This window comes from Hippocampus comes, unplaced genomic scaffold (genome assembly GCF_001891065.2).
Source record: "Hippocampus comes isolate QL1 unplaced genomic scaffold, H_comes_QL1_v1.1 scaffold83, whole genome shotgun sequence".
Lineage (NCBI taxonomy): Eukaryota > Metazoa > Chordata > Actinopteri > Syngnathiformes > Syngnathidae > Hippocampus > Hippocampus comes.
In genome coordinates this window covers 1,462,090-1,482,986 of record NW_017805281.1, presented here as the reverse complement: position 1 = coordinate 1,482,986, position 20,897 = coordinate 1,462,090, and the positions used below count along the sequence as shown (strand labels likewise).

Sequence of the window (20,897 nt, the reverse complement as noted above, 5' to 3'; positions counted from 1 at the left end):
CTTCGAGATTTTTAACTTTAAAAATTAATAGTTGAAACATTAAAAAAACTACCCGACGCCGATAAAAAAATAACATTATCGCTCAGATAAAAAAAAAAAAAGAAAACATGACTTTAAAAGTTCGGAATGAAAAAAACGACCTAATAGTGTTCTTTTTATCCAGCGGGGGGCAGGAAAACAACTGCCGTTCAGTTACGTCGACAAGCGAAGAAGTGTCGCTTCCCCAAAGCTGTTTCCACGGTAACTAGAAATGGCGACCGGTAAGCCGTTCCGTCTCTGAACATAACTCCTACATTTATCGTTATTTACAAGAAATTCGGCGATTATCTTTATATTTTGTACGTTACACTTACATGCCGTCAATTAATGCTTAGTGCTACCACGTGATGAGTTTTAACACATTTTAATGTGATTCATTTGAAAAGCACCGCGTCTGCCTACTAAGAGTACTTTAGACTGAACTGCAATATTTGGAAAAAAAGCGAAACACTGATCGTCGATCATAAACTTTTCAAAACACCAGCTACCAAATGTTAAAAGTTTCCGTCCGTATGCTTCCCGTTATCAAGCAAATTCAGACCGCTTTACGTCATTTTTTGTGCAGGTAACTGATGATTCGCTAGAAGTCCAAGTTCGGATTCAAATCCTTCGCAAAATAAACGTTTAGAGGTGCAGACTACGAGATGTACTTAATTACAAGTAAAATGTAAAAATGAGTCAATTACATGTAAGGAAAAAAAGCTTTGATAACCCGGTACGATGAAAAACTCAACATAATCTGCAAAAAAAAAAATCTATATTCCTTTTGTTCCCTCAGATGTATGCTATTAAAACATGCTTCCACAGCTTTGCTAATGTGAATTTACTAACAAAATACTTAATTAGCCAATGAAAACTAAAACAAATGAATGTCAAGAAATTTTAAAGGACAGAAGCAAATAGTTTTTATGCTAACAGAAGATAATATTTTTAAGTACAGTTATGTGTTCAATTATACAGAGGAAAAGTTAAACGTTGGCCGAAAACCAACTATTCAAGCATGAATAGATACCTGAAAATCCGACCTAAGTAGAGTAACAAAGTATTTGTACTCTTACTTCCCAACACTGCAGTAAAGACATGCTGAGTAGGTTGAGCTTTAAAATCGTCTTCTTATTATTATTAATGAGGTGCACGGCATTCAACTTGCATTGGTGTTTTTGACTGTGATGTCATTTGTTTGTGCTTCAGGCAGCCAACCAATCGTATCCTTCACGTGATTTCATTTTGTTTGTGTGTCTGCTTGACCTTGTGTGCATGACCTTGACGTGCACCCTCAGCTGTCATCGACCCCTCTGCAGGTGCTCCTGTACCTCAACTGCTGGTACTTTGCCGCCTTTTTCCTGGCAAACATCCTCATGTTCATCTACAAAGGTTGTCCGACTACAAACTTCCAACTACAGTGAGCGTCGAGAAGTTTCCTGAAGATCTTCTGCTTCTTCCCGGCAGGACTTTTACTGCCCTATCCGACGAGTAATTTGATTCTGGACGTGGCACTGCTGGTTCTGTTCCTCGGTCTGGAGATACTGCGTATCTTCTACGGTAGGTGGTGACGCTGCACTTGGGACGTTTCGTTTTTTAATGACATTCAAAGGGACACGGTAGCAACACCTGAAATTAAACAAAACAAAACATATTAGCCCCGTGAAGCCAATTTGACTTAAATTTCGTAGAGTTATCTATCATGAGAGGACCCACAAAAAAGTCTCAATAAACTGTGCCTTTAACACCAATGGAAGTGTGCCATCTTAATTTGGAGTGGTCAAAGTATGATAACGCACTATAAAACCCAAAATAAATAACATTTTGAAGAATCATCCCATGAACCAGTTTGATTGAGCACCTTTAAATCTGGTAGACTTGTCTATCATGAGTACACCCACAAAAAATGTCTTAAGAAGCCATATCCGTAGCACCTCAGGAACTCTGCCATCTTGGTTTAAAACGGTCAAAGTTTGATACTTTACTTTAAAATGTGAAATAAATCTTTTTGAAAATTCACCCCCTGAAGTCAGTTTGACTTTTCCACATGAGATTCAGAAGGCATTTCTATGATGAGAAGACCTACAAAAAAGTCTCAGGAAGTCATGCTGGAAATGACGATTGGTTTGAATGTAAAACTAATCATTCTTAATGAAAATTCAAATCCTGAACCCAATTTGACGTAGCAACATGAAATTTGCTAGGCACGCCTATCATGAGTAGACCCACAAAAACGTGTGAAGAAGCCATCCCAGATACAGCACAGGAAGTCTGGCATCTTGGTTTGAAGCGGCCGTTTTAAGGTCACTTTGGCCATTTCTCAGCAAACTTCTTGATGTGGATTGAAACTGTTGATATCGGTGACAACCATGTTGTGTATGTGTCAGGATGGAAGGGCAACCTGTGTGAGCATGCGGTGACCATGGCGGTGTCTCTGTTCCTGCTTCTGCCGTGCATCACGCTGTCTGCCTACTTCCTGTTTCTGCAAAGTATGGTGCTGCGTCTGGAGTTCCTATTAGGCTTGGTGCTGCTAGGCTTCTATAGCCTCCAGTTCCTGCTCAGCATCCTGGCCTTGTCCGCCTTCGCCAGGTGAACTACACGCACCCTCATCCATCGCAGACCCCCCCCGCCCCCCCCCAAAAAAATATGCATGGGCTCATGTGATCTCACTAAACTGTTCCTTCATGTTTTCTTCCTGCAGGTCCAAAGTTTATTGACGAGCACCAAGCATCACATCGAAAACATCAGATTTCATTTGTACATAATTTTGCTACTTATCTTACATATTTTGACATTTTTACTTTTATACAAAAAGAGCTAATAAAGCTCTGAACATCAAATAAATAAATAGTCCCTATCAACAACCTTTTGTGTCTCGCTTCTTCTGTTTGTCACTCTTCTTAAAAATATAATATTGTATTCACTAATCTATACATGTTTGAAATACAATTTAGAAAGTTTCCACATAGCTTGATTTGCAAAATATTATTAGGATAACCAAAATCTTTCTTGTCTTCCTTTTGACATTTTCCCCCACTTCCCCGGAGACAAAAAGATGACTCCTGGCCACTAGTGTCCATCAAGGAGCACATCACAGAAGACCAGCAAAGTCAGAGACCATTGTCTCTGACCAAATCACCTTTTGGAAAGGGGGTCCCACAAGGTTCAATTTTAGGACCGCTTCTCTTTCTAAAACAGTCTCTGTCATATGTATGCTGCTGATAGAGTTTTGTAAGACCCCCAGGCTCCCTCACAGGAGCTTCCTCTCATTCGTCCATTCTCTGTAGAGCTTCTCCTCTTGACAGGTTTGTGGATGTTCTGCAGCCGATCTCAGCTGATTTTGGGCGAGGGCAGGGTATACCCTGAACAGGTCGCCACTCCCTCATGCTCTCATTGATTCCAAATTACTTTTGAATGGTAGTAAAACAAAAGCAACTGTATATGTGGCATCTACTTCAACTTCCTCCCTCTCTTTATTTCCAACCGTGACATTTGATTGATTGATTGATCAACAGGAGATCATCAGAATTTCTACTGATAAATCGTCTGCTCATTCACATATTTGTCACTCTTAACTGAGAAACAAATTCCACTGGAGAACATCACAGGAGATCAACAGCAGAAGCTACCAGGAAACTTTTTCTGTCTTCCTTCTGACATTTGTCACTCTGTGAAGAGCTAAAAAAATGTCCACAAGTCCCTACTAGTGTCCACTGAAGAGCAAATCCCAGGAGATCATCGCAGAAGGTGAACAGGACATCATCAGAACGTCATCAGATCATCTAGCCCCCACAGAAGACCATCACCAGGGCATCAAGGGAAAGCTGTTGGCGCTGCGCTTCTTTCCTGAGCCTGACAGCAGGTGGCGACAGAACGCTTGGCTGGAGTTGAGGAAAACAGGTCAGAGGTCACAGCAGAAGTCAACATGTCAGAAGCGCTGAACTTTAAATGTCCTCCGAGGACCTTCAGAGTTTGCACAGACGATCTCCAGCTTGTTTTACCACATTCTGAGGACCTTGTTTGTCTTTGTCGCATGCATGCGCAGACAAGTGAAAGCATGCCGCCGTCACGGTAACGCTCTTTAAGTCTCCAAATGCTGCTAATCTGATCGCAACATGTCGACGGTGCACGTTTGATTTTGTCTGTAAGCTTTCATTCGCATCCGCAAACTTTTTCACTCTCACAGATGGGATCATGTCAGCGTGTGCGTGCGTGCACAGCACGTTCCAACATGTTCATAAAACATGAAAAATATTTGACTCCACCATTGAAATCACTTTAAACCTACATATACCTATGGGAAAAAAATGGACTGTCATGCGTTTCTACCTTCAAAGTATTCAAGGCGCTTGATTGCCATTAGGAGCAACTGAAGGTTCAGCATCTTCCTGCAGGACACTCGGACAGGGTCACAAGGGCTGAGGATCGATCAATTGGGGGACGACCCACCTCACCACCTGAGCCATGGTGCCCCGGAAGTCACCCATTCCAGACACCCATGATTTTTTTTTTTTTTTACAGCCTCATCTAGTGAATGTGATGGGTCACCACCCCACTTAAACTCCAACGAGCAAAAGTCAAAATAAATTACCTCCACCAAGGTACAAAAATCAAAATACTGACTGAGGAATTATAACATGTTGCACTCCCGTCCAGTAGGTGGCAGTAATGCACATTACAAACAACCCGATTCATGCACGACTTGGCTATGCAGTAACATTTTAATTCTGCTAAATAACGACGAAACAAATGAAATATGCGACAAACGGAACTACATGACAGTTTCAAACTAATGAATATTACAGAAACTACGATACACTAACGAAGTAATGATGTAACAAACTTCGGTAAAAACACAAAAAGTTCTCCTGAGACATCATTCCTCCACTTGTAAAAATACGATAAAAATATGACTTGAATCTCAAAAATACATTCTAGTCAACTCGACCGCCTCCCATTTTTTGACAGTGAAGAAGCGCAAACAGGCGCTGAGGAAGCATTTAAAAAGTATCTGAATGACTTGAAGTCTGTTTCAAGAAGGTGAAATGTGTTTTCCAGCGAGAGGTAGCAGTACAACTTTTGCCCACATTTTAGATCTGGTTGGTGGGTGCAGAATGCGGGAAAATTCAATCACACCTTCTCCTCTCTTGCAGCTGTGATGATCACCATACCTGGCCATTTTCAACCACGTGACTTTTCAATGCTCGTTCACGTGACAGCCCCCGGGGCTCACACCAACCTGCCCCAATGCCACGTCGGCACACCGACGAGGAAGAAGAAGGTAGGAGGAGGTAAGGAGGTAAATAAAGGAGGGACACACACACACAAAAAAGAGCAGCCTGGCAGGGGAAAAAAAGTGGGTGAGTGAGTCCCTCCCTTCCTGCCTCACCTCCCTCCCTCTTCTAAGCCTTTCTAGAAGCTTCCAGGCAGGATGGAAAACGCCACGTTGCGCGTCCCTCAGCACCCATACACCCACTACCCCCGCCGCCCAATCCAGCTGTTCCTGCCATTAGGGATGAGACAGCTGGCGTGCTTGATTGCTTCTGTCTGACGTCAGACATTAAGATGCATTGTGTCATGATGGACAAATGCAAACATGTCAATGGCCTCCTCCAGAGAGTTCAAGTGTGATGGCAGTGAACTCGTTCACTTGAATTTCATTGAACGGAATTGAGCCGGATTGAATTGAATTACTGCCAGCGAAGAATATATTTGTGAAGCCTGCATGTTATGAACCAAATCAGTGAATGAATCTTAATTAATTTACCTCTGAAAATTAATGTATAAATATTTTTAACTGATTCATCAAGCAATTGACAAACGGATCTACAGATGAATCGATTTTGAGAATGCTGCCCCCGGCGGACAAGATGCACACACCAAAAGAGCCACACTCAACTCTTGAGCACTCCGGCATACTTGTGGTATGCCAAATACAGATTTGCTTATTCGCAGATTTTTTTTTCAATTTTTAATTATTTTTTTTTTTTGTGTATGTATGGGCGGTGGTTACACCCCCCCACCCCACTGCCCCCGTTTCTGTTAAAATGCTTATTGTCAGTTTGTTCTCGTTTTTCCAAGAATTTGGAGTTTACCAAAAAAACCTAAAAAAATAAATTTAAAAAATAAATTAATAAAAGCAAAATGTTCCTTTTAACTTAGATTTCTTCCTGCTTGATTGTGATTGTGATGGGTATGGTTCTGGAGAGTTGTGAATTTTATTTCATGAAAATCCTGACTGTGGATGGTATGATAAAGAATGACTCTTTTTCATTCCTGAGGTGTACTGTCACCCTGGCCACCCCACTGAAAAATTTCTGGCTACGGCCTTTGTTGTTTGTGTTTCTGCCCTGCAAAAACTGACTGTACAATTGGAATTCCATCAAGTTTTTCAGCTGCATGACATAAACATCAGCTTGGCGTTGGGAGGCACACAAGTTAATTTTGATGTGCTTTTAGCAGCACTTTGGTCTGCAATGTCAACAAGAGCAGCTCAATTTGTGGTCGCAGTTTGGCCTCTCCCACCAGGCGGGGAAAGAAGAGGGGAAAAGTGGGAGCGGGGAAGGGGTGGGGGTGGCGTCCTACCACAGTGGGAAGCGTTCAGAAGCCCTCAAAGATCATCTTCATCTTGACTTGTCCGCTGCTTCTCTGCTCCCAAAGGTAAGACTTTGAAAATTCTTCCACTCCCGGCTTATTTTTTTGGTTGTTTTGTTAATTGACAGCAACCGTCAATACTCAACTATACTTCACCACAAGAAACATCAAAGTGACATGCTTGTAGATCCTCATTTGTTTACTGTCAACATGTAACTACTTCCTTTCATAACTTTGCTGCTGTGTATTGGGAATTTCTCCATTGCGAGACTAATAAAGGTTTTCTTATCTTATCTTATCTTAACTTGAAAAAAAAAAAAAAAAAAAAAAAAAGAAAAATTGGAAAAAAAAATTGAACATTTGCAGCTACGCGGCTGAGCAGCAACAAAGAAAAGAGTTGCTGTGGGATGATAATTGTTTGCCACATCGGCAGTGGGGGAGGTAGAGAAGGGTGGTGGGGGCCAGGGGGGCATGGGTGGTGAGGGTGGTGGTGGGTATGGGGGAGGGTTAGTGGCGGTGTTTGTCCCGAGTCAGACATTTGACTTGGAATGCCAAGAAAAGACTTGGGAGAAAAGGGACAAGCAGAAAAGGCGACAACATCTCAGCCCGGTGTTCCCTCCCACGTGAAGGAATGCAGGTTGCCAGGGCAACCGCTCACTCGCTTACAGACTTTGACACTTCAAAGATCCTGAAAATTTGCAGTCAGGCAAAACGACAACGTGAGCAGGTATGCAGAATGATCTGGCAATAACCACCAACGATTTGTCTGCCACGCTTGGTATCAGTCTGCCTGTGCCCCGATCAAATCCACCAAAATCTGCGCCAGGATTTAATGAGGTCGGAACAGATGTGGATTTAGGTCAATTTTCTACCACCAAATTGTTACTCTGCCAGGTGCTGGACAGCTAAATTGGAAAAAAAATGTACAGTGAGTCTTGCACTTGCACCAAAATCAAGATCTGCTGACATTTGTGCTCCATTCCTAATGCACTGACTACCAAAAATGAACACAAAGAATTCAAATCAAGTCAAAGAGTTTGTTCATTAACACTCACCCAGTCCAAATATGTATTTTTTTAACCTAGAAATCTCTTTAATTTACCTGAATTGTGAAAGTACAGCACCCGAAAGAGTTAGAACAATTGTACACAAGTACACAATAAAGTTTGGTACAAATATACAGTATGTGTATGTGAGTTTTGAAACCAACATTTTATGTCCAGTTCTGTGTTTCAACCACTCCCAAATGGGATCAAAACCGATTTCCAGATAAAGTTGTTGTATTTATTGTTTTGGCGTCGTCTTCACAAGTTCGTTCATCGACACTTGTCTTTTTTTTTGTTTTGTTCTGGTGAGCCTTTCCCTGAGGGAGTACTTTGGGCAGGTGTGCACTGCGTCTCCCAAACTCTGCTGACAGGAAATTTATGTTCGACTGAAGCTGCGCGAGCAGGTGCATGCTCGGAGCTGCAATTCCGACACGCACCCCCGCCTCCCTCACCACCACCACTAGCGTGCTGCTAACTTTGCTAATAGAATAAAAACATCTTTTTCTCTTAGCGAAAGGGAACAAACCGCATGAAAATCGGAAACTAGATTTTTGTGATTCTTAAGGCCGTTTTTTTTTGTTTTTTTACTCCCATTGTTCATGTCAACATGTTCAGTCTGTGGTGCTTCTCATTTTGGTTGTCGGTGAGCTGAAGCCTATCGAAGCTTAAGCCACTTGCAGTGTATATATGATCAAGTCTATTGACATAGCGAGAGAAAAATTGGTGTTGAGACAAGTTGCAGGTACAGTAGATGAGAATCTTAGTTGAAACTCAAAGAAAGGAGGAATAAAGGGGAAGAGAAGTTGGAAGGTTCTCAGGTTACTTTTCCACTATGCTGAGCTCATCTTACCTTCCCTTGTCCTTTCTTTCTGGACTGTGGAACCTTTGTCTCCACACCTGAAAAGAAAAAAAAAAAGCACTACTTGGAAAGTCTCCAATGTTCTCTCAGGAGCATCACAGTTAAATATTAAATGTATTTTGCCACTTTCACTTGTTGAAGGTTAGCTGCTTCTTGATAACCATCAAATGTAAACGTTAGCAGTCATGGGCAACTGCTAGCTTGCTTTGGCAACGGTTTTAGCATTAGCAACACTGCTGTTGAAGCCAAAAACACAATCTGTATCATATTGAATCCTTGTTTGATATCACCCGTCACTTTTATCCATTTGCCTTCTCACCTATTATCAAGAGTTTTTCAAGAATTCCGATATATTTCTTTAATGTTCAAATTAAAGCTGAAAAATGCCAAAGCAGCCTCCTTCAATCTTTCTCTAGCCCAACCTCAGAGGAAAAAGTTTGTACTCTCATAGTTTAACGTGTGGGAGAAGGTCACACTATTTAAAAAAAAAGTTTTTATGGACTCTCTTTGTTAGTCCCCACATGATAAATGAGGTACAGTATGATTGCAGTAGTAGTCGTAGTAGTAGTAGTGTCGTTTGATGAACTTCTCATTTCATGCATCTACACGTCAGGATGTTTACGGCGAGGAGACGACCGTATTTGCGTCAGTCTCTCCTTGAAAGCAAAGCACTCATTCTGTGTCCGGCAGTTTTCCTGGCATGCTGACACTGCCGAGTCCGGCAGCAAATCAAACAAGCGTGTGTAGCAAAGAGCTACTTTATGAGAGCGACTGGGCCTTTTCCAAATAAAACACTTTGTTTGGTACTTGCGTCACCTCCTCCTCTCCCCCACCCCCGTCACTCAATGAGTCGGCGGTGTTCCTACAAGTCAAACACACTCGGATGAGATCTTTTTTTTTTTTCTTCTTCTCAATGTTGCCTACTGGCTATTTTTAGAAGAGATGCTTCCTTGTGCGCAATGTTCTCACTCTGGAACTTTCCACCAAAACAAACAAACAAACAAACAGGCTCACTGAGCATCATCATCATCATCATCATCATCATCGTCTGAGTACATTTTGGACAAGTGTATGCTTTCGTCTTAGGGGAAAACAGAAGTTCCTTTTGTCGGAAAACTGGAACCTTTCCGTAGTGAAATTAAGACAACATATACAAAAGTGGATCAAACAAAAGGGTAACTTGAGTGTTCTTTGTGTTACGTTGTTGAATGTTGAGCGGCGTTCACCTTCACGTTCAACTGGGCAGGAGCTCAAAGAAAGATGATCAGATCGTACGGTTGAGCAAGGAGGAGAACATTCCGGATGTCGATGTTGAAAGGAGGCCAAGAGAGCAGCGGGAGTTTTTTTGTGCTTTGACGCCGGTACTGAGCAGCCTGCAAGCGTTCCTCGTACATTCCTGATGTCTGCATGATAGAAACGCAAACCCAAACAAAAGAGCTTTGATGGAATCCTTCATTTGATGGGAGATGGAGGCAGACGGCATTCCCCAACAATGAAAGCTCACACGGCCTCAGACGGACAAGACAGAGCGCTCGCTTGTTCAACATCTGTAAAACAAAACGTGCAATCATGTTGACGTCTCAATCATTTTGGTTTGCCGCAGAAAGGGCAAAACGTTCCGAAACACTTCATGAAGTCCTCGGGGGACCTTCTCAATGTTTGCAAAATGCACATATTCTTTAGTGTAGTTGTTCATTTGACAGGAACAATATTCATAAAATATTAAATAAGAGTAGAAAACCTCCGTGACAGATTGCAGCTTTGTAACTTTGTAAATATAACTTTGCAATTTCCTTCTGCAGTCCATGTAGCAGATGTGAAACAAAATTATATGAACTGTGACATAAAAATCCATACAGTAGTCAACAAGGAGTTCCTCAGGGAACCCCTGAGAGGCCTTGCTCATTCTCACTTTTTGTTTTTAAGCATTTGTGTTTTAATCCAAATTATTTAAAAAATATATATATCATTTTGATTTTTGTGTCCACAGACACTGAAGATGAGGGTGTGGATCATCTTCCTGGTTTGCCTGGCTGGACACGCCATGGCCGCTCCTGTAAGTCCGCTTTCTCTCTCTGAAAACCAATCACTGTAAAGTCTTCAATTTCTTCAGAAAGACCAGAAAAAACAGAAAGTCTTCTGGCCTTAAGACTTGGGTGCCCAAATCCAGTCCTCGAGAACCCATACCCAGCCTGTTTCCGATGTTTCCCTCCTCCAACATACCTGATTGAAAAGATCAGCTCATTACGAAACTTTGCAGGAGTTTGACGATGATCCTGAACATTTGAATGTGTCTTGGAGGAGGGAGACATCCAAAACAAGGAGGATAGGGGCTCTCGAAGACCGCACTTGTGCACCGTCTGCACTGCCCGTTGAATTCAAGCGCTTTTACTCTGGTTTGTCAGACTGAGGAGCAGCCGATGGACGAGGCGCTGGTGCCGGTCGAGGAGCAGCCGATGGACGAGGAGCTGGTGGCGGACGAGGAGTTGGTGGTGGACGAGCCCGCGGCGGAGGATTCGGTTGTTGAGGTGAGTCACGAGCAGTCAGACCCCTGAAAAGTTCCTCCGCAGTCTTTGCGGTTTGTCAACTTCGACTTCAAACAAAAATCAAGATGTTCCTGCTTGTTTTTTGGCTCAAAGAAAGACTTGCCTAAAAAAGTAATCTGGATCAAATTGATCCAAATTTCATAATCCCTTTTTCTGATATTCCAGATCACATTGATCTTGTAAGTGTCACTCTGGTTTTTCCAGATAGGATTAATGTGATCCAGAGAAGACAGATTTGAGGTCTTTGGAAAGATTCATCGTTTCATCCCAGTTTTATTTTTTTCCACTTCGCCCGTTCAATTTTATTCCGTCCTAACTTTAAAGGGTTAAATTGACTCCAGCGCAAGATGATGACATTATTTACTTCAATTATACTAAATATGCTTGTGCGATTTGCTGTCAGAGCTATTCAAGGTACCTTGGAAAAATGTGTCTGTTAAATGGCTAATGGAGAAGCCTAATCGTAATTTCCATTTGCCCAGGAAGAAAGAGCATTTGACTGAAATTTTGGCGAGGATCGGATGACTAAATTTTTACAAGGATCAGGATCACATATCACCGACTTTTGAGGTCGAATGTGATCTCACTCAGTCTGAGTAAATGTTTAGAATTGCCTGACCCTGGAATTCAAAAAAGATCATCTGCTGGAGTGACCAAGAACATTCTCAATATTGAAAGGAAACCAGTGGGCGAGATGGAACTTTGATACTCAAAACATGACTCCAGTTGGTTCAAATGCTGCCATTTTCCTTTCTTAAAACCGCAAATGTTCCAGTTAGATGATCACATCCAGACAGAAGAAGACAAAAACCCAAACGGTGCTGCTTGTTTTTGTCTATGGGAAGAAAAATGACCAGGTGGGACAGTGGATGACCAGCTAGGAGACGGTTGCGTGACAAACCGCAGCATTGATTCTCCAGCTGGTCCTGATGATGTCACCATGTTTCCTTTCAGTCCCGATCATCCGCATCATCATCTTCATCGTTTTCAAATCCCAAATTTCCGTTTTGGAGCACTTTATGTGAACAAACAGGACGCTTACATCTTGGAAGTCATTCAGCAGGAAATCAAATGCCAAGACAGAATGTTCTGGAAGCGCTTTGTTGTTTTCGAAGGAGGGGTGGGGGAAGAAACTTTAGCGTGTGAACGTTGGCTACTACTGTGCTCCCGAAGGACCACAGACGCCACAGCTGGAAAAAGCAGCCTCATACAACCTCTCAGGAAGCGCTGACGTCTTCCCAGCTTCACCGCATGGGAGATGCAGCTGCTCGTTACCGTCAGCCATTTGGGTCCCGCCGCTCACGAGCCGGTTCCTTCAGGGCGGAACCTTCTGGAATGGGGCCAGTCCCACTTCAAAGCCTCGTTGGTCACAAATAAATTTTTGGCGGTGTTGGGAATCACTCCATTTCCGCGAGTTTATATGAAATAGAGAATTACAGGTTGTGTTTTTACAACAAACACATCGCTTAGACTTCAGCCCACTCGTTTACTGCTAACCTTAACAAATAATAGGAAACACATAACCATCCATCCGTCCATTTTCTGTTCGGCCTATCCTCACAAGGTTCGCGGGGACACATAACCCTTGAAGCAAATGGTGCAGCAACACATTTAGACATTCACTATACCAGGACCCCGCTGTCATTTATTCTTTATCCTCTGCGAAGAGCTGAGACGATCTGAGATATCTATACCGTACAGGTGTCCGTGTACAGTATAGCTGTCTGTCTGTCTGCTATTCACATGAAACAAAGAGTAATTGCAACCAAAGGCACAAAACTAAGTCATAGGTGTTTGGAACTGAAAAATATACGACAGTCTTCCAGTTTTAAAATGAAATTAATTCATGAATTATTTGCATTTTGTTTTCTCAGCATTCGCAAAATCTAAATTGACTGCAGGATGGCTAGAGTATTTTTCCCCCACTTCAAATTCATTTTGGGACCGCCGGATCGAACCCCTTCATTGCGCACACGGGCTGTATGATTGACACCACAGGTGCTGAATGAATCTCCTGCCCTCACTTCAACATAGTTCCGAGGTACCGAGACCTGAGATTATGCCTAAGCAATACTTTTTATAATTAGACGCGGCTATGGCCTGAGCGCAAAAACAGCAAACTCCTGCTGACGTTTATTGGCCACAGCAATTAGATCATTAACAGCCCCTGAGTAGTATTTTCTAAACAGTTTCTCAAATAAATGGGTCATCAATTTGTTGATTAATAATGGAAAAGTCTTTATAAGAACTAGAACCATCCTAAAACCAACAGGTTCCAAGGATCTGAAAAAAAGAGCAAATGATTCTAAAAAGCGGCGATTGTTTTCCATTTCCTCCAAGTGGGCTCACGCATTCCTGCCGCCGCTTAATCAGCTTCCAGTCTGACCTTTTGACCTTTGCTGCTTCCCAGGAGACGGAGGTTGGCGCCAACCCGGTTCAGGTGGAGATCGGCGAGTTTGACGAGGCCATCGAGCTGGAAGACGACGTTGCCGAGAGTGAGCGGGCGCACGCGCACGTCACACCGCACACACGTCCACGGTTCGCCGCGGGTGTTTCACCGGCTACACGCTCGTCTGGACTCCAGATTCAAAAACCAAAACCACGAGCTAAATGGCATGTTTGGGACCGGAATGGTGTATAATTAGGACAACAGTTGTAAATTGCGCAGTGTGGTAGTGAAGCAGGCACACTGCCACAAGAAATACAAACACGCACACCGACATGGGATTAAAAAAAAATAAAAAATAAAAAATCTAAATGTTAGCTATAAATATTTGCTCTCCCCAAAAACAAACTGTCCAGAAATATAGAGGGAGTCCCACAGTTTACGACGGAGTTCCGTTGCGATGGTGAAATCGCTAAGCTAGGCTAACACAGTCGTAAAGTAAAACTTGTAGGTCATAAACCCAAAAGAATTTTAAAAAATTGCGAGTCGGGTAGTAGGTGAGTGTGCCTTCTTGTGAGCCCGTTTTCTTGAACCAGCCAGTAAACTCATTCACTATGTATGTTGCTAACCTTGAAACCGCCCATGTCGGAACACCCACCATCGCCTGTCATTCAACTGTATTGTCAGTTTTTATTTACCGGTATTTTTTTTTTTTAAAGTAACATTAAGGTAATTTAACTTATTAGTCTGTGGACCAGTGGTCGACTAGTTAGCGCGTCGGCCTCATAGTGCAGAGGTGAAGGGTCCGATTCCGGCTCCAGCTCCTTCCTGTGTGGAGTTTGCATGTTTTCCCCCGTGCCTTTGTGGGTTTTCTCCGGGTACTCCGGTTTCCTCCCACATTCCAAAAACATGAGTGGCAGGTTAATAGAACACTGTAAATTAATCTTGGTGTACCCCGCCTATTGCCCGAAGCTGTTGGGATAGGCTGCAGCACGCCTTGTGAGGATAAGTGGATCAGAAAATGGATGTATGGATGGAACTTATTAGTCTATTTTTCTCAGTTGTTTTAGCTGTCAGTAATTTTCTGTTTCTTTTTCTGTTTCCAATATTTGTGTATTTTAAGACTAACATTTTTATATATAAATTTTTTTAAAATTTTTTTTATTCTGATGTAATAATTTTGTAAATTTGTATTTTTTGTCTAAAATGTTCCCTTTTCACCCCTGATGATGATGATGTGTTTCTGTCCAGACCCATGCCTGCAGCACGAGTGCAAGAAGGGCAAAGTGTGTGAAGTGGACGACAGCAACACCCCCATCTGCGTGTGTCAGGACCCCTCCACCTGCACCCCCGCCGAGGGACAGTTTGAGCACGTACGTTCTTCAAATTTCCGTCTTTCAAATACTCTGCGCATGCTCGTGGTTGCACTTTGAAGCTGGATACAGTTAGACCTGTGAGTCGGTGAAGGCGCTACCGGCATGCACACATGCAACGTCAATGCAAAGTGAATTGCATCTCAAAAACCTGTATTGCACCGTACAGAGCGTAACAAATGTTTATCACCAGCGGGGTTTTTTTAGGCCTTGGAACCGAATTGGTTTAGTTACCGCAGTTTGAATACACAAAAGGTCCAAGCTGACTACTGAACGTCGCACTGTTCAACAAAACAAGGAACCAAAAGTAAATGAAGAAAATAATTTAAAAGACACAAATCATTGCATCTCACTGTTCTCTTGTTGTGTTCAGGTTTGCGGCACAGACAACAAGACATACGACACTTCCTGCCACTTCTTTGCCGCCAAGTGCGCCTTGGAGGGAACCAAGAAGGGTCACAAACTGCACCTGGACTACATCGGGCCATGCAAAGGTGAACCTGAACCCCGCAAATATTGAGCCATTTGAATCAAGGTCACGTGACTTTCAACAAATTATCCGAGGAAAACATTTGCAAATGAGAAACGGTTCTCAATTGCCTTACTAGGATAAATAAATGCTACATAAGATCTTTACGAACTATGACAAAAATGGAAGACAAATACGAAATGACAACACTTGCAAGGAGCATGAAGCCACTCTGACTCACTTCAGCTTCTGATGTCACTCACTCAGCTACACACCTTAAAGGCAGACATCCTGTTATTTAAAAAGATAGTAGTGATATTTTAGGGACTGTAACGAATTAATGATATTTATTGTATCCGAGTAATTTGCATCAACATCTTCGTCTCGGAACTCAACTTGTAAGTCAAGGTTGCAGTGTACTGCCAAGTGTGAAAATAATCCCAAGCGGGAGCGGCAGCAGCTGCAGCGCTGTCGGCTGAGACGTGCCCAAACACGTTTGTGTACACACTCAAAACCGGGCTGGAGTACGGGAGTGCGAGGTTCAAGTGGAGAACAGGCTGACGGCATTGATAAGGAGATGCTTCCTACCAGTCTAGAAAATGACATGCTAGTCTGCTAGCATGTCAATATTAGCATCACAAGCTTTTATCAGGAACATGATTAGGATCCAAGAACTGGACGGTGCGTTGCATTTTTTGTTTGTTTGTCGATTTGATGAAAGACAAACAAATCACCAATTCCTGCGAGCACGTTTATAGATCCCAAAAACAAGTCCTTCCAAAACTCACTCAGAAGCACCCCCTTCCACATATGCCACTAATACCTTTTTGACCGATCAACACAAAACTGTGGAGACACGTCTTTCAGTTGCAGCCACTTGAAAAAATCTCAAAGACCCAAGCACAAAACTGACAATCAGACATTTTTGTCCAAAGCAGCTATTTTGGGCAAATTCTAGGGCATGTCTTTTAACAAACTCCTACTTGAAATTTGGTCTTAATGAGTCCCAATTGGAAGAAAGTATCTAAGACAGATGGGTGATGATATAGGGTGACCCAAAATGACTTTTTGTGTTTGGGAGCATTTTTATTTCAGTTCAGGTCAATTTCAATCCATCCAAACGTGTGATTTACAGATTGGCAAAAAAATTCAGGACCAAAGGAAGTATTCACAAGCTGAGAGGGAACAAACTGGATGAGGTTTGAGAGTTAGGGTAGCTGGGAATGCAAATGGCATCAGGGACACTGTCGCTCGCAGTCCTAACAAGTCGATTCGGAGGCATAGCCAGGAGCCAGACATTCCTCTGGAATTACGTAGATTTGGATCATGGGCCTGCATTTCTTTCCCTACAAAAGTCACACTAATTAGAAAATCACCCAGGGGAATCGGGAGTAAAGAGTTGTCATATGTCGTTCATTTGTGGGGAAATCTGGACACTGCTCGACATCACTTTGTTAATTTGTGCTTTTATGCCAAATTGTTTCAACTGCTGCGATGCACTTCAAGTTGAGCTCAGTTGAGCCCTCCTGAGAATTCTGCTGCGGGGCTTTTATCTGGCACAAAGACACTGGAGCACATCAATCCCATTTTAAAATCATGGCACCGGCTTTGTGACTGTGCAGAAATTGAGCCCTGCTTGGACAACGAGCTGAACCAATTTCCTCTGCGAATGAGGGACTGGCTGAAGAACGTCCTGGTGACTCTGTACGAGCGTGACGAGGACAACAACCTGCTTACTGAGAAGCAGAAGCTCAGGGTGAGTCCGCTCCTCAGGAATACCAACTTTACGGTCGGCGTCACTGGCCCCTTTCACACCGACAGTACACGGGAAAAGTGAATATCAGGTGTTAAACTTCACACTCCAGTCCCAACTTTCCACGACTCCCCTTTACACAGCTACTGTACCACTTATATCATGCCCCGGATATAACCCCGGAAGCCAGGAAATTGACAAAAGGCCGATAACCCGCCTTTGTGTATCGCTACCTTTCACACAGATAGATGTGAGAAAAAGCCGGCTTTGATTTTCATAGACTGTGTGAAAGGCGCTAATGCCAGGATAAAGTTTTGGTTGGGAATCAATAGACTACTGTATTTGAAATGCTGCTGTTTTTTTTTTTTTCATGCTGATCTAGCTGGTGCGTAACAGCAGCAGCAGAAGAGAAAGCAAAACAAAACAGCCAAGATTCAAAATTTCGGTCAGTGGGCAACCTGCTTTACCACTTGAGCCAAAGCCACCCAGCATGACCAACGTGCAGTTGTTGCCCTGCTGGTAACTGGTGACACCAGCAAGACACCAGCTGGTCACCAGCTATCACCAACTCCGAGCAACATACTGGCTCTGTCTGGCGACTGTGGCTCATTTCATAGCGCTGGTTGCCCAGTGACTGAAGATTCAGCTGTTTGAATCTGGGCTGTCTTGTTTTGGTCTTGCTGGTGAAACCAGCATGAAAACAAAACCATGCTGCTGAATGCATTTTTTGAGCAGGGTATTTCAAAAAAGGAGGACGAAAGAATTTTGATAATGTTGACTGCTCAAAGGCCTCAAAACGATGAACCCATTCTCAAAATAGTTGTCCATGAATTTGATAATCGATTAACTGTCAATGGCTGGCCATGACGTTAACAATGTGAAGTTAACAAAATGGCACCTTTGATGTTGTGTGTTGACCTTGTGACTTTGGGCACTTCAGGTGAAGAAGATCTACGAGAATGAGAAGAGGCTGAAGGCGGGAGAACACACCCTGGACCTGCTGGCTCACGACTTCGTCAAGAACTACAATATGTATATCTTCCCCGTGCACTGGCAGTTCAAACAACTGGACCAGCACCCCGCCGACGGGTACGTGCGCTCAGACACCTCCACCTACTCCCGGACCCTCCGTGGTCACAGGTTTATCAGGAAGGGGATGTTCCAAAACCCACCAGCGAGAGGAACTCAGTTTGTAGATCGCGGAACATGAAGGGAAACTTCATGTTCCTGGTTCGGTCTCTAACATGTGAGAAAATTGGCAAAATTGTTGACCATTGTTTTCCAAGGTAAACAGCAGGTATTTGCAAATGTATTTTTGGGAGGAAAAAAAGAGAGATCTGCTTTCATGAAGGGTTAAAGAAACTACGAATCAGTTGTCAAAATAGCTATCGACTAATAATTGATTAATCTTTGCACAACTAATAAAAAAACGACATGGGCATTTTTAGCGGGTGTGCAACTGTTGACCGTGGATACGTCAGCGCTTGACTGTACAGTACTACGCTTGTTTGATTGACAGCTACCTGACGCACAGCGAGCTGGCGCCCCTGCGCGCCCCCCTCATTCCCATGGAGCACTGCACCACGCGCTTCTTCGAGGAGTGCGACGCTGACGGTGACAAGTACATCGCCCTGGAGGAGTGGGCCGGCTGCTTCGGCATCAAGGAGCGTGAGTAGCCTCTTACATCCAACCCCACAACCTCCCGACATTCCTCATCTGCACGCTGAGCAAATGCCTTCTACGAATTGATAATTTTGGGACTGCAGGAAAGTGTTTGCTCTCTCTCCGTGGGAGACAGGGACCAAGATCTACCAGCAAGAGCCAAAATGCGCCCAAAAAAATAATTGGGCACAAAAGTCTGAGTCCATGTCACTTGACTTTGATTATCTGCCGATGACGTGTTCCGATCTGATACTAATAACAACAACAACAAAAAAAGCCCATCCAATCCGATCTGATACTAATAACAACAACAACAAAAAAAAGCTAACGTGGGTTGATTGGTCGTGCCTGAATTGTGCGACTCAAGGATTACATCATAGGGGAGCGACTGTTGCTGCGTTAGCATCTTGGCTGCTAAATTAGTGTAGAAACAACTAACCCCATAACTCACAAATCAAATCAACAATCTAAACGATGGAGTGTTATATCGTACAGTAGATGCTTTAATGTCACACTAAAAGATAGATCATTACATACAGTAGCACAGCTCCAAGCATAGTTTCTACAATAGCTTTGGCTAGCTCAAAATAGGAAGTGACATGGAAGGAAGTGGCGACATATCAAAAGTAAAAGTAAAACAGAATCGGAAGTGGCATACTCATAACCGGAAGTGGTGTCTTTTTATAGTCTAAAAAAAAAAACCCCAAAATGTAAATTTGAAAATATTTGTGAACTTTAAAAATTAGGAAAATGTAAAAAAGCTGATTGTTCCACTCGATATGTATCTGCTGAAAATTACGTGATCGGCCCGGTTTTGCAGTCATGTAATCGGGTTGGGACAACTCTAATTTTTAATTGCTGACATCCCAATGATTTGGAAAATTTTAAGTTAAATGAGGTATCAAAACAATGAATTGATGATCAAAAGGGTTGTAATTAAGTTGATAATCAATAAATCCATTAACTCTTACAGCACTAATTCTGTGATATCATTGAAGGTTGATACTGTACACTTGTTTGATGTAAAGTTGGTTGACAGCATTAACGTTCCTCGTCCACAGACGGCACAAATATTTTCTTCTTCTGAATTTTTTTTGACAATTAGAAAGTGCTACTGACCTAGAAAGGACTGAACAGCAACAACCGCTCTTTCTATGTGAATTCACCACAGCTAACATTGACGTGCTCGTAAATGTTTTGTGTCTTTGCAGAGGATGTGGACACCGACCTCCTCATCTAAGTTCCGTCTCCCACAAGCAGAGGCGCCACACAACTAGTCGCTTCTTTCGGGACGAGGTGCTCATCGCTAAGTTTAAGAAAAAAGAAATGTTTTAAAAAAACAGTTTTGGTGCTAATTGCTCTTTTTTTATTTTAAGTAACAATTTTTCTGCCTTATACCACTATTAAACAAGCAAAAATTCCAAAAGCGAAACATGCACAAACTAACGTCAAACTAAAGACTTCTGATGTAAATGTTTTTTTTTTTTCATCATATTTAAATTTCTTTTTACGGGCTTCCATTGGACATTAATTAGACTAAAGTGTAAAAGTCCAAAAATAAAGTTTGGAAATAAACATTCCCTGCGCTTGCTTTTCTACTGCACGCTTACTTTGTTTAGTTGTTGTGCTCCACTACTGCGCTCGTCCGCCCTTGCCTGGTTTCCATGGCGACACTTGGTTTCCATGGTGATGTCGCTAAATGAAGATGGGCATGTTTAACAAGGGGAAAAGTCTCGCAGGCTGAGTTTTTTTCTCTCCAAAGTGTTTCTACTGACAACAGCAGCAAAGCTTCCTTGAAGAAATACAATAAAAAAGAATCAAACGATCAAAGGTCTGCATGGCTTTCGTATCTTCATCACAACCTCAGCACACACTTTCCCAGAGCACTGTTCCCAGATATTAGAAACATCCCACAGTTAGCATGAGCATTTTATGCTAATGCATTAGGAGCATGGGCGTCATTAGGCCTATTTTAGGGAGGCTTCAGCCTCCCTAAAAATGTCTTTAGCCCCCCTAAATAATTTCATTGCATGATTTAAAAAAAAGTATTATTTATTTTTCCTGTACTTTTGCTAATATATTGCATCAAATTCAATGTAATGTGGCCATTTTAAATTATATTTCGATAACCTGCCATCATTGTGATGTTAAATCTCCCAGGTTTCCTGAACGCAACAGGTGTTGCGTT

At 42.6% G+C, this 20,897-nt stretch overlaps 2 protein-coding genes across 5 annotated transcripts; both read left to right on the top strand.

The window, feature by feature from the left end:
• Positions 1-194: 194 nt before the first annotated feature.
• tmem216 (transmembrane protein 216) lies at positions 195-2,887 on the top strand. 4 transcript variants are annotated; one of them, XM_019871040.1, is made up of 6 exons: positions 196-260; positions 1,231-1,244; positions 1,320-1,413; positions 1,489-1,581; positions 2,409-2,610; positions 2,723-2,887. In XM_019871040.1, exons 1-6 carry the CDS (start codon positions 251-253, stop codon positions 2,736-2,738), a joined length of 429 nt encoding a protein of 142 aa, XP_019726599.1. In that variant the 5' UTR covers positions 196-250; the 3' UTR covers positions 2,739-2,887. The 4 variants fall into 4 exon arrangements, with proteins under 4 accessions (XP_019726602.1, XP_019726599.1, XP_019726598.1 ...); XM_019871043.1 differs by having other exon boundaries at positions 195-260; positions 1,231-1,363; XM_019871039.1 differs by lacking the exon at positions 196-260 and having other exon boundaries at positions 267-1,244.
• A 3,676-nt stretch (positions 2,888-6,563) lies between these two features.
• On the top strand, positions 6,564-20,301 carry sparc (secreted protein, acidic, cysteine-rich (osteonectin)). Its single transcript, XM_019871298.1, has 10 exons — positions 6,564-6,681; positions 10,511-10,576; positions 10,926-11,048; positions 13,477-13,561; positions 14,704-14,825; positions 15,199-15,319; positions 16,917-17,050; positions 17,988-18,136; positions 18,567-18,715; positions 19,921-20,301. The coding sequence occupies exons 2-10, from the start codon at positions 10,520-10,522 to the stop codon at positions 19,947-19,949; spliced, it is 969 nt and encodes a 322-aa protein (XP_019726857.1). The 5' UTR covers positions 6,564-6,681; positions 10,511-10,519; the 3' UTR covers positions 19,950-20,301.
• The last annotated feature ends 596 nt before the right edge of the window (positions 20,302-20,897 follow it).

Bases quoted from the DNA above. Each gene is read 5' to 3' on its own strand.
- tmem216 (XM_019871039.1), top strand. From the start codon at position 1,209: ATGTCATTTGTTTGTGCTTCAGGCAGCCAACCAATC. The intron at 1,414-1,488 runs GTTGTCCGACTA...TCTTCCCGGCAG, and splicing joins CCTCATGTTCATCTACAAAG to GACTTTTACTGCCCTATCCG. The intron at 1,582-2,408 runs GTAGGTGGTGAC...TGTATGTGTCAG, and splicing joins GATACTGCGTATCTTCTACG to GATGGAAGGGCAACCTGTGT.
- sparc (XM_019871298.1), top strand. From the start codon at position 10,520: ATGAGGGTGTGGATCATCTTCCTGGTTTGCCTGGCTGGACACGCCATG. The intron at 11,049-13,476 runs GTGAGTCACGAG...GCTGCTTCCCAG, and splicing joins CGGAGGATTCGGTTGTTGAG to GAGACGGAGGTTGGCGCCAA. The intron at 18,716-19,920 runs GTGAGTAGCCTC...GTGTCTTTGCAG, and splicing joins CTGCTTCGGCATCAAGGAGC to AGGATGTGGACACCGACCTC.